A 15,095-nucleotide genomic window follows, 5' to 3' on the forward strand; every position below is an offset into this window, starting at 1 on the left:
TTGAAATCGCAACAGGAATTTTTGAATACCCCGTAGATTTATTTCTGTTAAAAGCGTTTTAATTTTTAGGCGGCTATGTTGCAACGGCTGCAACGGTCTACGATAATTACCAAATCACCTGAAACTCAATGTACAGCTTTAAAACAAGGCAAAACACCAAAACGACTCGACTTTGCCCACTTTTTTAATATATTTGTTGGTGTGCCTTTCACGACGCTCTGCAGCGCTATTGATGCAAAAGCAAAGTCCGGGCGATTTTTATCCGTGGAATTTTGCAACCTTTACGAATTGCAACATCGGCTGCATTAAAAAACAAACGAGTTTTTTTTTGTCGAAAAAAGACAAGCGGGCGATGGTATGGCGCTATAGGGAAGGCGATGCGAGGAATTTACAGAAAAAAATGGACTTCTTTCATGTATTTTCAACACAATTGGTGCCAAGCCGCGCGTACGCGTCACTTCATCGCACAACAAATAAATACCTCGTCCAGAAATTAAATTGGCGTCATCGATGTAAAATTTGCGTTTTAGCGTTTTAAAGCACAAAGCAAGCGAACTAGAAAATGCCGCTTAACTGGCATATTAATCCAACGCACTTGGTAAAGCCATGCAGGCCTATTGTCACCGTTACAGTTCGGACTCCTGCTATAACGGCAGCCGTTAAGTTAAGTTGCGCGTTTGGCCGTAAATGCAAGTTGGTACTAGGCAAGATAGACATTAGACGTTTAAGTTTTGTTGTTTGGCATACTGGCTTCTGGCGTTTTAAAGCAGAATAAACCAATTTGGCGTAATCTGTTTCCCTGCTATCAATATAATGTCTGATGGCCAGGGAGATGTTTAAGATTTGACTGTATGTGTTGTCATTCTGGCTATTGATGCTCCAAAGGAGAATACACCGTTTTGGCGCAATCTGTTCGCTGCAATCAATGCCCTTAGTCAGCCAAGAATCATAACTCATCAAAAGCTTTATACAATGAGATAAAAACATACACTACTTCTTCTTCTTCTTTCGTGAGTCAAACACGGAGCTCTGTTGACGAGAGCCATTTCAGAGTGTCATTATCGAGGTCTCTGAGGCCTCGTTCCCCATGGGGTGGGCGGTAGGTGGTACATTCCTCCACGATGTGGTCCGCAGTTTGGTGGTGGGCGCAACATATGCAAGCCGGATTGTGGGTCAAGCCCCACTTCAGCATCGACGCTCCGAAACAGCCGACGCCAGTACGGAGGCGGTTAAGATTAACCCATTGTCGCTGTGGAAGGTCCAGGCCTTTTACTTCATAAGGGCTGTCTGTAAAGCGATGTAATCTTGTTTGTGGAGCTGCTGACCACCTCTCCGTCCACCGGTTCTTTACCCAGGTGTCCTTGGACATGCCATCTCTGACGACCTGTAACATTGTCTTTGCCTCGATTTTAGGCGCTGACGGAGAGTCTTCTCTGTGACAACGTTGTGCAGTAGATGTTCTTCGGTGCAGAGCGCTTTTCTACAGAGGGCTAGGGTCGCTGCCTCTCGGCGAATGTCAAGCGGTGGTATGCCAGCCAGCACTGGCAGCTGCTCGGTTGGCGTGGCACGTAGGCAGCCAGATATGACGCGCAACGCACTATTAAGGGTAGTGTACACCTTCTTGGCGTGACTACCTCGGCACCACACAGGGGCACAATACTCAGCGGCGGGTAGAACCAGAGCCTGGTCAGATATACGCAACACTTTAGTTGAAGCTTCCCATGTAGTACCGGTTAGGCGGCGTATGAGCGCGATGCGAGCGGCTGCCTTCGCCCTGACGCTGTCGACGTGATGCTTGAACGTCAGCGTTCTGTCAAGCTTGACCCCGAGGTATGTGGGAGTAGCATTATGCTGCAACAATGTGTTGTTGACGCGGATGTTTGTATTACGCTTGGCTTCCCTGTTATTTAGGTGAAACATTGTGGCCATAGTTTTCCCCATGCTTAATTTTAGTCTTCAGTTTTTGAAGTAAGATGACAGGATCCCCAGGTATGCGGTGAGACCTTCTTCGGCTTCGTCCCATGTTGGCTTGCTGAGTAGAATTGCAAGGTCATAGCCATATTTCTTCGACTGGGTGGCGGGTAAGTCGTGGATATATATGTTAAATAACATAGGGGCAAGGACGTAACATTGCGGTACGCCATTCCTCAGCTTTCGAGTCCTACTACACTGGCCGTCACTTGTGTGGAGCTGAAAGCTACGGTGGCTAAGCATGTCTAAGATGAAGTTCACCATGTGCATATCTGGGATCATCTCCAGAAGCTTTAGGTGAAGACCACGTAACCAAACGGAGTCATACGCAGCCGTGAGGTCGATGAACACGGCTCCGACTTTTTCACCAGCCTCAAACCCATTCTCTATATCTTGGCACAGTAGGGTAACCTGGTCTGTGGTAGATCTGCCACTGCGGAAACCCGCTTGCTCCTTGGGCAATTGTGGATCGATAATTGGATTTAGGCGCGTGTGGACAAGTCGCTCCAACATCTTGTAAGGCACACACAGTAGCGATATAGGGCGATAGCTCTTCGGGTCGTCTTTTGGTTTGTTTGGCTTCGGTAAAGCTATAGCCTTTGCCCGACGCCAGATCTTGGGTAACGTGCCAGTTCAAAGACAGGTCGAAAAGAAAGAGGTTAGCCATGAGGACATTTTCCTTCCTTGGTGTTTTATAAACTCAGGATGGATTCCATCGATGCCTGGTGATTTGCCCACTTTAAGTTGTTTGGTGGCTTCCGCAAGTTCTTCAACGGTGAAGTCAATTGAAAGGTTGGAGTTACAGGTTGGGGACGTACGAATTTCTTTGATCTTGGCTTTGATGCTTCTGCTGAATGGCCTGTCTACATTAGGGCAAAGTTGGGCGGCAATCGCATTGGCCGTGATGGGGCATTAACTGGTTTTTGCCGACCTTTCAGTTAGCCTGTTGACTGTTTGCCAAGCTCTACGACTGGAATGAGTAAAGTCTATTGACTTCACTGTTTCAGTCCATCTCTCCCTTCGTTGGTCGTTTATTCTGCGGATGAGATCATCGGCGGCCCTTTCTCGCTCATGGATGGATTCCGTCTCATTTTGTGTGCGAAGTAAGTGCTCGCATACTTTGTCCCAGCAAGGAACGTAGTTGCTACGAAAGCCGCGGGAAATGTTATTCTTCGCAGCAGAAGTTATAGCCTTGCAGAAGGCGCTATAAGCGCAGTTGATGTAGACTGAGTTCGGGGACGGCAAGCCAACAGCTACTGCATCGAGCTGTTGCCTGAATCTTTTCCAGTTAGCTTTGCGGAAATTCCAACGCCTTACGGGATTCTCTTCGATAAGCTGAACTAACGCTGGGGTTAAAATCAGCGATGGACGATGGTGAGAATGGGGGAATATATCCAGGACGCGCCTCTCCGGCATTAGCTCACCGGCGCAGCTCTTAAAAAAAGCCAGGTCGGGATTGGTGTCGGTGTTCCAGCGTGCGGAGTGGAATGTGGGTTGCTCTTTGGGATTGAAAAGTAGAGTGGCGTCAATGGATGAAGCCTATTCGATAAGGGTATCGCCGTCTGCATTGGTTACGCTGTAACCCCAGTCAGTGTGATGGCAGTTAAAGTCGCCGGATTAGTGCGCTGGTGCGGTGACATCTGGAAGTGAGTCGAGATACAGTCTGCTGGGTGGTGGCTTGTAGATGTTGACGATGGTAGTGTCTTGTACCTTGGTTGTCAGCCACTCCACAGTTGTGTTGTCGTCAGACTGCGTTATCGCTGACCAAGGTTTTCCATTCCTGATAAAGGTTGCGATGCAATGCTGCTTGTTTAGTGTGAATCCGGCCAGGTTGAAACCCAGTATCTTCAGGACGCTATAGAGTTGGTAACATGCGTTTCCTGCAGGGAAATTATCGCAACTTTGTTGTTGTTGGCGATATGTGCAATGACGCTGAGTTTGGCTGCTGTAAGCGCCTCAACGTTGATCTGTAGCAGTGCCAAGTCTTGGCTTTCGACGAACGTTGTTTTTGCCGCCTGGCCTGAAAAGGCCACACGCTTCCTTGGACTTGACGCCGGGTTATGAATTATTTGACCTGTTTGACGGTTTAAAGACATTGGTTTCGCTTATGTTAGCTACTCATAGGGGATGACACGTAAAGGCTGGCTTTGTATCCCCTATACATACACTACTGATCGTCCGCATAAAGAACAAAGCAAGTGGGAATGGGATTTAAATCTTGTACCGAACACAACTCCTTGGGACAGGTTATATAAAAACACCTGTAAAGCCACAATTGAAACTTAACTGCGATCCTTTCAAATTAAACTTAATCTTCGTGCGATTGTGACCAATGATGCGCTATTCTGGTTTGATATAACTGAAACCAACCGGTGTGTGTTTTTGCAACTTAAATGTTGAAACAATTTCTCATGTGTTTTTCTGTTGCGAACATGTTGCAAGGTTTTGGGAAGAAGTCACTGCTTGGATTTCATCAAAACTTTTTATATCCCTTCAAACCATTCCAGTAACTGTTCTGTTCGGTATTGTAAATGAAACCGACTTGCTAAACTGTTTACTGATTTGCTCTCGCTTTGTGATTTATCGTTGTAAATATGCCAAAACTTTGCCTTCTTTAATGATGTTTAAGAACATGGTAAAAACAGGGAACCAAAACCTATAGTCATTTTTTTCACGATTAAAGCGACAAAAAAGGCAACTCAAAGAGGAAGCCGACAATAAAATTTAATTAAGGTTGCCAAGCTTATTTACATCAATAATTCACAAAATTAAGTCATAACGTGACGTCATTAAATAAGTTAATATTGAGCTTTTTAGAAGACATCTGTAAAAAGAGTAAAAATAAAACAAATGAGGCAACAGTGTGCACGAATTCGCAAAATTTCCGTCTATATATATACCGATAGGTTTACGCTTAAAAGTGAAATACAAGTTCGCGAAATACGAAAAGGATTGCCATTCCCTTATACAGGCAGTTGGAATCTTTCAATATGGAAGAGCAAGGTATTTACGTTTATTTGGCCACAAAGACAAATAAACATTTGCAAACATGTCAATCGAATGCTATATGTAAATCTTAATAGTTCGTATACTAGATACATTATACTTTTCTGAAAAAATAGTTAGTTATCATCTAAAAACACCCGTGAAATTTCCAAAGCTTGCTGCATATTTTTTCCGACAAAATTCGACAAAAAATCGGTCAAAGGTTTCATACCACCGCCAACTAGCGGTTAAAATGTTTGTTGATTTTCGAAATTAATAATTGGAAACCTGAATAACACGTGGTGAAAACAAAAACGAAAATTGGTTTTGATGTAAAATCTATAATTATTAAACTAATTCGACCTAGATTCTGGTAAGGGTAACTGGGATGACGCCGCTTCTATCGAACAAGATTCCTTTCCTCGAGTTTCGACTGCCACTGAGTAGGGTGGCGGTAATTCTCCCGTCATAGTTTCGCAATATGCAGGCGGCCGCTGGCTTTTCCACGCCGGTTCTTCAGTGCGACTCGGCCAGGTTTCACACTGATGCTGTCGTGCTTGTTGATTAGGAACGGTTGGCTGCGTTGCCAGCGTTGCTAATGTCAGGTTTTCTAAACGTGACAAAAATGACATAAAAAAGTGTCATTTTACTCCCCTCTTATTCCTCCTTCATTCCTCTAAGTTATTCTTAAGCACAGAAGTAGTTTGCCGCTTTAAAATAAACCGGTCATTTACAGTGCCATTTTCGTATCTTCAGCTCAGTTAGTCGTTTTCTCTCATGGTGAAAATTTAAAAGGTTTGAAATGTAAAATAATCAGGTAAGTAATCTGATATGGTATGCATGCCGAATTTTCTTTAATTGCGAATATGTTCAAACCTTACCTAGGCCGCGTGCCATAAAATTAAACCACGTTATGTTTACCCGAATTCCGTTAAATTCAGCTTATAAATTGCAGGATATAGACGCGTTTCTCTAGAAATTCAGAGACAGACTTCACATAGTCGTAGCCTTTACCAGCATGTATTGATGTCAATCAGTCCCGTCGTTTTTCGTGTTAAATTTTATTTTAAGCATTAACTGGCAGGAATATAAATGATTTCAATTACTGACCAAATATTGCGGATGTATACTAAAAAGTCATTTTATGTTTGTTTGGCTCAAGGCTGTATTTTTTTTGTTTACTAATTCTTAAATATATAATATTAATCAATATTCATAACTATGCAAAAAAAAGTTTAAGCGAATGTGTAAAAAGTTAAAAAGTTTTTCGAGTGAATTGACTTTTAGCAATTAATCTACCATGATCTTAGTTATTGGTGATATGGTGCGTTAGAAGCAAAAAAATTGTGTTAGAATTGTTTTTTTATGTTGTGCTAGCCAGCTAGCCTATAAAAAAGACTCCTACGTCCGTTTGAAACCACCAGTTTTAAAAAGAAAAGTTAAATTTGACATGATAAAACGTCTTTTTAACACATCTTAAAAAATCAATCAATCAAATAAAAAAGTTAACATTGCAAACGTAAGAACGCTCCCTTACCAGGAGGACGCCGAGTTCTTTGATGGGCACGAGAGGGCCAAAACTGTTTAAAAAAGAAAATGAGGAACAACACCAACAACAATATAACAACTCCAGCCGTCAGCCATATTCTAAAAAAGAACGGCATTTCAATAAAATGTCGTTGTCTTGAACGTCAGCAACCACATATACTTACTCATATGCTTCCACCATTTGTCAACACAATTTCTTTAGTCGGTTAATCTCAAACATAAATAAAGCAAACTACAATTAACAAAACTGCTGTAGCCTTTGTGACCAGCATACACCGCCGACTTAGCCTAAAACATGCCTAAAAGGATCTTTATTAGTGTAGGCTGAGGTACACAACCAGTTTTATTGCAAAGTAAACAAAAGAGACAAAGTCGCTTGTCGAAATGTTGTCAGTACTTTTGGCTGTTCATATTGGTGATATTTAGGCACTAATAAACTGGGCAAGGCTGTAAGGTAGCCAAGAAAAAAAATGGCCAACTTAAAAAAATTTCTGTAGCCTTATTTTAGTATTTTCTACCCCGGAATGCTTGATTGATACAGTCGATGTTTAATAAGTTATTTATGCTACCATTTATTTCTACATCCTTAACGTTGGTTCACACCAGGCGCGTAAGCTATTTTGTTTGGCGTCAACGTCTAGTGTCAAGTGCTAAGGTCATCCAGTTTACATATAACGCATTGACAGCGTTAACACATCGCATCCAAAAGAGTTTTATTTAAAATATTTCAACCTATTGCGACATAAAGCTTTTCTATGGGCCAACGTTTTCAGTTAATAAACCATGTGTAGAGTGCGAACCATCTTTTATGCTTATAAATTTCGACTTCTTATAACATTTCAAATATAAGGATTTAAATTTTAAAAGATAATTTTGGAACGCAAACACTGGTATTTTTCATGGAATCCTAATACGGCATAAACCAGGGTTTCCCAAACTGTGGTCCGCGGACCATTGGTGGTCCGCGACGACTGCACAGGTGGTCCGTGGAGATATGACAAGAAATTCAAAAGCCACACATATACGTTGTACAGTATACCATTTTTAAATATAATTGCTACAGTTATGCACAACTTTATGATTTCGAAAGTTTCTGCTATCCAGTAACGCAAATCTTACTTGTTGCGCCTTCGTTTTACTCAAAAAGTTGTTTACGCATTCCTCGTCTATAACGTAATAATATACTTATCGCCATTCGGAATTTGCGGTTTTGTTGAGATCATTCCAAACGTTTGCCAACGCAAAAGTTAGTGCCTACACAAAAGTTTCCGTCCCATTGATGTTGTCAGTTTTGTAAATAAATAAAATTCGGGTTTATTTATTTTTGATTGGTATTGCGGTCCACGAAATAACAGATTCACAAATAGTGGTCCGTGGTCCAAAAAAGTTTGGGAAGCCCTGGCATAGACTACTATTAGTATTCTATGTTAATACGTTTAGTAAGTATTCTATGACAAAAACTAATGGAAATGTTTATTTTGTTTTTTTACGTCATAGTTACGCAATTTTACAACTGTTTTCTCGTGAAGGTTCACATTACCAGAAAGTAAACTTTTTTATGGTTTCTACATATTATTCTTTATCCGTTAAGTATTCGTTTGTTCCATATTTATATCAACGTTTACTGTCCATAGAATACTAGTTCACTTCATTACCATGTACAAGTAAACAACCAACTTCTCTATAGTCTTAGCGGTTTCTTAAAAGTGTTACAAACAGCTAACGTTACAATTTAGTGTTTTTTTAACAAATAACATTTCAACTTTTTAGGATGAATACGGCAATTTTACCAAAAAAAGTAAGGCCCCAAAATCGTATCACTTTTTTTACAGTAACGAAAGTAGAAATGAATTGTTAAAGTTAAAACTGCAATGAATAAATATGGTATTGTAGAATAGATATAATTATGATACTTGACCCACCCACTGCTAACTCGAACCCTAACATAAATAATGGTAGCAATGTAACCCACCGGACGAAAATGTGGCAGGATTCTATAGATCAGCGCCAAAAGTAAATCTGCGTTTTTACAGTAAACACAAAGATTTTTATATATATATATATAAATATATATATATATGACATATTACATATATTATATGTACACTAAAAGCCAAGGCTAGTCAATTGTCCAAATGACTCAAATTATTTCATGGTATGTTTGCAGAATAAGTTTAAATAAATTCATTGAAAATGATGCGTGTTTTAGTCATTTTGTTTTTGTTGGTCATGGTTTTTTTCAATATTTAAAAATGCCTATTATGCATTTGCAAAATCAAAATATTGTATCTGATCAAATACTGAGATAACAAGTCACTTTCTATCAAACAATGTTTTTTCCCCCCCACTCTATTTCATGATTCTTTCACCTAGTGTTAAGTTTACAGTCTACTATTTTTAACTGTGCTTGTGTAAAGGGTATTATGCAAACTTGTGGTTCAGATCTCAACCCCAACACGAAGCTTGATACGTTAAAAACTAAAGATATTTTCAAGAATCTATGTGTGTAATTTACTAGTTTGGAGGCATACAAATTGAATTAAAAAATCTTGGGTGCACTGTGCACCTTCCACAAAAATGGAACTGGTTTATTGCACTTACAAAACAAGGGCACTAGTCTAGAAGCATACCACTTTTTCGTCTGGGGTTTACATTGCTAACAATATTTGGGTTAGGGTGAGAGTTAGCATTTGGGTAGGTCAAAGAAGTATTATTTAAATTTAGTCTTAAATATTTATGCCTTTGATGTAATTGCAAATTTGAGAACTCATTTCGTTAGAGTTGAATTAAATGTGGTAGGATTCTAGACCAGCGCCCAAAACAAGACGAATTGTTTCACTGCCAAATACCAAGTTTTTTCTTAGCTTTTGGTGCTAAAAATAATATATATATATCTGTATTTCAAATTCCTTAAAACTTTGAAATGATTGTTCTTGCTTCAGTAGAGTTTTTTTAACATTGTTAAATTTATTATTATTTAATTTAATGAACTTAAGATATATTTTGTTTAATTTAAACCCTTATCCGAAATCACACAACATTTAAAAAATTTTATAATAACTGAGCTGTCACCAGTCTTTTTCATTTTGTTAGTTGACGTGCCTGTTGATTTTACAGCCAGAGAAGTGTTTTTCTCTAATTTGTACTAAAAGATGTATCACACAAATAAGTATGTAATTCTTTACATAACACATATTTGCGGGTCTTATCTTGAGTCAGTCCTTGCCACAATTGCATTAATGTTTATAGAATTCTATGAAAGCATGGCATGTTATCCTGCACATTTTTTGCCACAGTTTTGTCATTTATGTATATATATTGTGGATATATTAATCACTGATCATATTATGAACAGAGGTTAGGCATGATTACTTGTAAATTTCAATCTTAGCAATTAACTGTTTTGTTGATGTGCCTTTGGCTGTTAACTTTACTAAACCAGATTGTGGTTTTTGCTGAGTCTTTTGGGAAAAAGGTTATGTCGTGCCTAGCACTCCGAGGCCTGTCAGACAACAATGGCGATAATGCCAATGTGCTCAAGAGAATTTACCATGAGCGGCAACATTTTGAACTTTGTGCTTTACATGCACTCAACAATGTCTTTCAAGACCCAAATGCTTTTACCAAGGAACAACTGGACGAAATTTGTTCAAGGTGTGTTTGATTTGTTGATTTTCACACATGTTGGGTGTTGTTTTGTATGCCTAGTGTCTCTAATTTTTTTTTATTATTATCTTGAAGACTATCACCAGATTCTATGCTTAATCCACATAAAAGCATGCTGGGCACTGGAAACTACGATGTCAATGTTATAATGGCCAGTTTGCAACTAAAGGGTCATGCGGCTGTTTGGTGGGATAAAAGGAGGTATGTAATTTTGTTATTAAACATAAATTTACTTTACTACAGTATAACGTCTTTTAATGATATTATTTTTAATGCTAAGAGTTAGTTCTGTCCAATCTTATAACACAATTTTAAATTGTATTAAAAATTAGTATATTTTACAGCCAACCAAACGAGGCTACATACAGGTATCAACTACAGCAAAAGTTATTGAAAAGTTACTGGTACCAGGCAAACCACTTTATTATTGCTACTAGTTGCATTGGGTTTTAATAATACGACAACAATGGTATTTTATGTGTTTGTACAAAACAAATATCAAGCTAGAAACTGTTTAAATCAACTTTGTAACAAAAACAAAAGTACAGTTAGTATTATTTAGTTCCTTAAACATTTAAATGTAAATATACTATTCGGCCATAAGTGTTATATCACTAAGCTTTTATAATTTCCGCACACTAGTTTCCTTTTGAGTTAAGAAATAAAAATGTCAGATAATGGCACCTAAACGCATATTTGTGTATATATATTTTAGGCTCTGGATTTCTGACAGGGCGTTAAAATGCCATCTGGTTTTTCGCATGTGCACTGTACAAGCACAATTAGTGTGCAAAATTTATTCCTGGAGCACAGTGTTCGAAATGTTCCTGAGTTGCCAAGTATAGGCAAGAGTCCATCAAACCCTCAAACTATTTTTTAATTATATATATGTAAATTACCTTTTTTTATTTAATGATACACCTATTTCAATGGAATATTTTAAGCCTAAAGATGCTGTAAGAAAGTTACACTATATTAAATGGTTTGTATTAGTCATAATGTGCAATAGCATAATTGATGTTATAAAAAATATGTCACTATGTTGTAGTAAGTACACTGAAAGCCATTGCAGACTCACCGAATCTGTCGATCAATGATGCAAGCAGAGCAGGCTAGAAAACAAGCGGTCCCGGCTTGACCGGAGGTCGTGAGTTCGAACCTCACTGCAGGCTAGTTGTTTTTCTAGCCTGCTCTGCTTGCATCATTTATAGACAGATTCGGTGAATCTGCAATGGCTTTTAGTGTACTATGATATGTTAGCCGTAATCGTTGGTCAAAAAGCAGCTTCAGAAGGGCTAGACTCCAGTGTGTACATATGTTTCATTGAGTATATTGTAGTAATTAATAATATTCATTTTTGTACTGGTTGAAAAAAAAAAACAGCCTTGAATTTTGAAAGTTCAAGGCCTATGATAGGCTACAACATGTTTGTTGTTTGTCCCTCTTAGAGCTTAACTGTTTTTACACTATTATTGATTACTCACTATATATAAAGATATTACTCACTAAACACTATATAGTGTATATAAGCTATTGCTGCCAGGCATAATATCAAGTTTGTAGAGCTCTTCTGGCAAATGTAATTTTACTATATATATATATATATACTGTTAATTGCCTTGTCAATTGATGACATATAAAGTTATCAAACATGGCTGATGTCTGACATAAAAAACAAGTCTAAATACAATATTGTTAGTATTCTAACAAATAGATAATTCTACTAAGTGTCGACATGTCTGTAACAGTTTTGGTCACAGCTGATTTAATCATTGCACAAATAAATAAATTTAAATATATATTTTAACATTCAAGGAGCCTGGAGCGGATATGCCTAAAAAATATCAAGGGCTTCATTCTCAATGTCCCTTCATCAATTGGATGGGGTCTGCTGACTATTCCCCTAAAGAGGCGACATTGGATTGCCATTCGTGCCATCGACAACATTTTTTACAACCTCGACTCCAAGCTTAAACTACCTGAAACAATTGGCGAAGCAGTACAGCTAAAGTAAGACTTTTAACTGCATATGCCTTTTCAACATAGTTCGATCTAATATATTGTTTGCAGCTAATCCATCAATCGCCTGTTAGCGTCACACTTTTCAATAAAAATAATTATTATTGGTATTTTAGCTATGTTTGGTGATCAAGGTGATTATTAGGATTTATTCTTAGGATGGGCAAATAACCTATTTTTTAAAAAAAGAAGAAATTATTGACTAAAAATTGCATGGTTCAATGGCCTATGCCTGTTTCAATTTGAACTATATTGTATATTTCACCTTTTTGCAAATGCATTCAGAAAAATGGATTTAGCTGGCAGTTTGTTTAAAATATATCCAGTAGTCAGTTTTAGAAAACATAAGGGTTATGTTAAAGATCAAGTGTAAAAACTTCCATTGTTTAAATAATACATATTATTCAGCTTTAACTAAGAAATCACTTTAACCCCTTAGAAAATTTCTGGCCAAGAAACTTTCATCGAAAAACTGTGAACTATTGCTGGTTGTTTCCTCGGAGGTTGAGATTGACCGAGACTGGAAAGTTGGCTCCTCTCCGTCCAACTCTATAACTCACATGGACACTTGACTTTTCTCTGCATGGCATGCATCACCACTCACTTGCTATCCGGAAAGATTTTTATTTTTGCTTTGTTCTTGATTTGTTGTTTTATCATTCCAATTCCGACCTCACTTATCTGTTTAATTCTCCCACTTATTTTTGTCATCTGCTCACTACTGAAAAACAGTTCCTTTTAAACTACAATTAAGTTTTACAAAACCATATTTGAAGATTATGCTTAAATTGGAAAAGCCTCTAAATGACGATTTAATGCTTTTTTTTAATCAGTGAATTTTTTTCAATGCTGCTGGGATTCGACCTAAATTGTATTCAATATTATTCCACTACTTTCCATTTGACACAAACTTGAATATAAGAAAAAGGATATATTAAAATGTTTGGGCTGTGACTTGCATTTTAACGCATAGCAACCTACTTTTCCCTATTCAGTATTCATATATAAAGACATGTGTGTGTTTGCCTCTTTTGGTGCGTATTTCCAATGTTTGCTTAACACCACTGTCTTGCATACACCCTCACTTTGTCTAACCGTGCACTACAACTTTTCAAACGTATTTTGCCTGGCGATCCAAATATTTGTTAGGTGTTGGGTTTGGTTAAGTATGAGAGCGTTTGGTGATGGTTTTATTCTTTTCAGTCACGAAATATAACTACATTTTGTCTAACAAAGAGAACTGTCAGTTTATTTTACTTTTGCAACCTTTAATTTTAAACACAAAACAGTGGTCCTTTGAAAAACAAGGGCGGTCACATTCCTTTGCTTGTGAAAAGTATTATGTTACCACCCATTGTTTACTAGGTACTGAAATTATGAGTTGACAATTTCGTGGCTCATTTATTGCGTGCACATAGCTTGTTCATAACTTATTAAAAAAAAAATCACTTCTGCTTACAAATAGTGGCAAAGGTAGACCTTACACTATGCTCTCATTTGTGCATTATTTACCCACACTGCGTCCAGTGAGTTAAATTGTACTGATTTTGTTAAGATGAATTTCCATTTTTCTGTAACTGTTGTTTTTTAAACTGTCCATGGCTTGTGTTCCAGTATGCTTTTCGGTATTTCTGTTGCACTAATCCTAGAAAGCATTAATCTTTGTTTAATTGCCATTTTTGTCATTTCCTCTTGCCTAAACACTAAAAAGCTATGATGCGAATGGCATGTAATGAGCAAGTTGCTTTTCGTCCATTAAAGGACCTCCCTTATAAATTTTTCAGGGACATATGACAATGACATATAGTTTCACTATGTTAAATTAACCATTATTATGAATGTGGTAGTAGTAGTATCAGCTAAATATCGTTCGGCAGAGCAGTGTACAACAGCAAACAGTTTTATAAAGTCGTTAATGCCTCATTTTTCTTTAACAATACCACACCTGTCACTAGCGTTTGATGGCTATAACTGCCTCCTGACATTGATTGTGATGTTGACACACGTACGAAGTGCCGCCGTATTCATTTGTTTACATTGTGCTCATGCCGCTTTCTGTCATGTAAATACTGGCCTTTATTTTTCTGCATTTTCTTTGAACTTCACAAGTTCACTCCTGCCTTGGAAGATTGATTCAATAAAAAAACAACAGCAGGAAAAGTTCTGGGCAGTTTGAAACACCACAGCTAGTCACTACATTTTGTTACACATTGGCAAGTATGGATTTTTTCCTTTTATAACTTAGGTTTCAAAACTTGTTTCTACTCCCCAAAAACAACCACCCAAGGGCAATCCGCAGCCTTAAATTAAATATTTACCATTTCTATCAGCATTTAATGGTGAAAATAACGGCCCAAATAGATCAGGATTTACTTTTTACAAATTACTCGTGGAGGGATATTAAAATTGTCAAGAATCGTTAAAACGGCTTGCTTTTAAGAAGTATAAGCAAGAAGTAGTCGTGGGCTTGTTGGCCTAGTAGTGGCCTCTGAATGCTTCTATGAACATAAAACTATCTCGCCTTAATGGCCTTTCATTAATTGAACACCAAATGCTTTTAAAAGCAGCACAACAAAAAATGTAGTGTGTTCTGATGCAGGTTCCTAACAAAATTACAACCCATTGGATATATCGCATTTTGTGCAATTTACCAAGATCCAATTATAAAATTTGTTTTGGTTTGAAAAGGCTTTGACCCTCATCTCAGGCCTATTTTATTTCACTTGAAAGAAGTGTGTCATTTTGAATATTAACAGGGTTATTAGGGATCCTTTGCTATTGTTAACACTATGGCTGTGAAACACCATCATCAAAATAGAATGTCAACAAAATAAAGTGAAACTCTTATTTAATTTATTGATAGCTAGATGAAATACCCGGCGTTGCCCAGGGTAAATAGAGTAATA

General features: G+C 37.8%; 1 protein-coding gene across 1 annotated transcript; it reads left to right on the plus strand.

Moving 5' to 3' along the window:
- Positions 1-9,863: 9,863 nt before the first annotated feature.
- On the plus strand, positions 9,864-13,561 carry LOC146161300 (josephin-2-like). The gene is made up of 4 exons (XM_083383933.1): positions 9,864-10,158; positions 10,246-10,371; positions 11,986-12,180; positions 12,629-13,561. The coding sequence occupies exons 1-4, from the start codon at positions 9,914-9,916 to the stop codon at positions 12,759-12,761; spliced, it is 699 nt and encodes a 232-aa protein (XP_083240059.1). The 5' UTR covers positions 9,864-9,913; the 3' UTR covers positions 12,762-13,561.
- The last annotated feature ends 1,534 nt before the right edge of the window (positions 13,562-15,095 follow it).

The sequence above is a fragment of the Ascidiella aspersa genome, chromosome 3, assembly GCF_963924565.1.
Source record: "Ascidiella aspersa chromosome 3, kaAscAspe10.2, whole genome shotgun sequence".
NCBI lineage: Eukaryota > Metazoa > Chordata > Ascidiacea > Phlebobranchia > Ascidiidae > Ascidiella > Ascidiella aspersa.

What these genes read in the sequence shown, in the direction of transcription:
- LOC146161300 (XM_083383933.1), top strand. Translation starts at nt 9,914, where the DNA reads ATGTGCCTTTGGCTGTTAACTTTACTAAACCAGATTGTGGTTTTTGCT. An exon ending in CTGGACGAAATTTGTTCAAG is followed by an intron (nt 10,159 to 10,245) that starts GTGTGTTTGATT and finishes ATTATCTTGAAG; the next exon opens with ACTATCACCAGATTCTATGC. An exon ending in GGCGAAGCAGTACAGCTAAA is followed by an intron (nt 12,181 to 12,628) that starts GTAAGACTTTTA and finishes TTAACCCCTTAG; the next exon opens with AAAATTTCTGGCCAAGAAAC.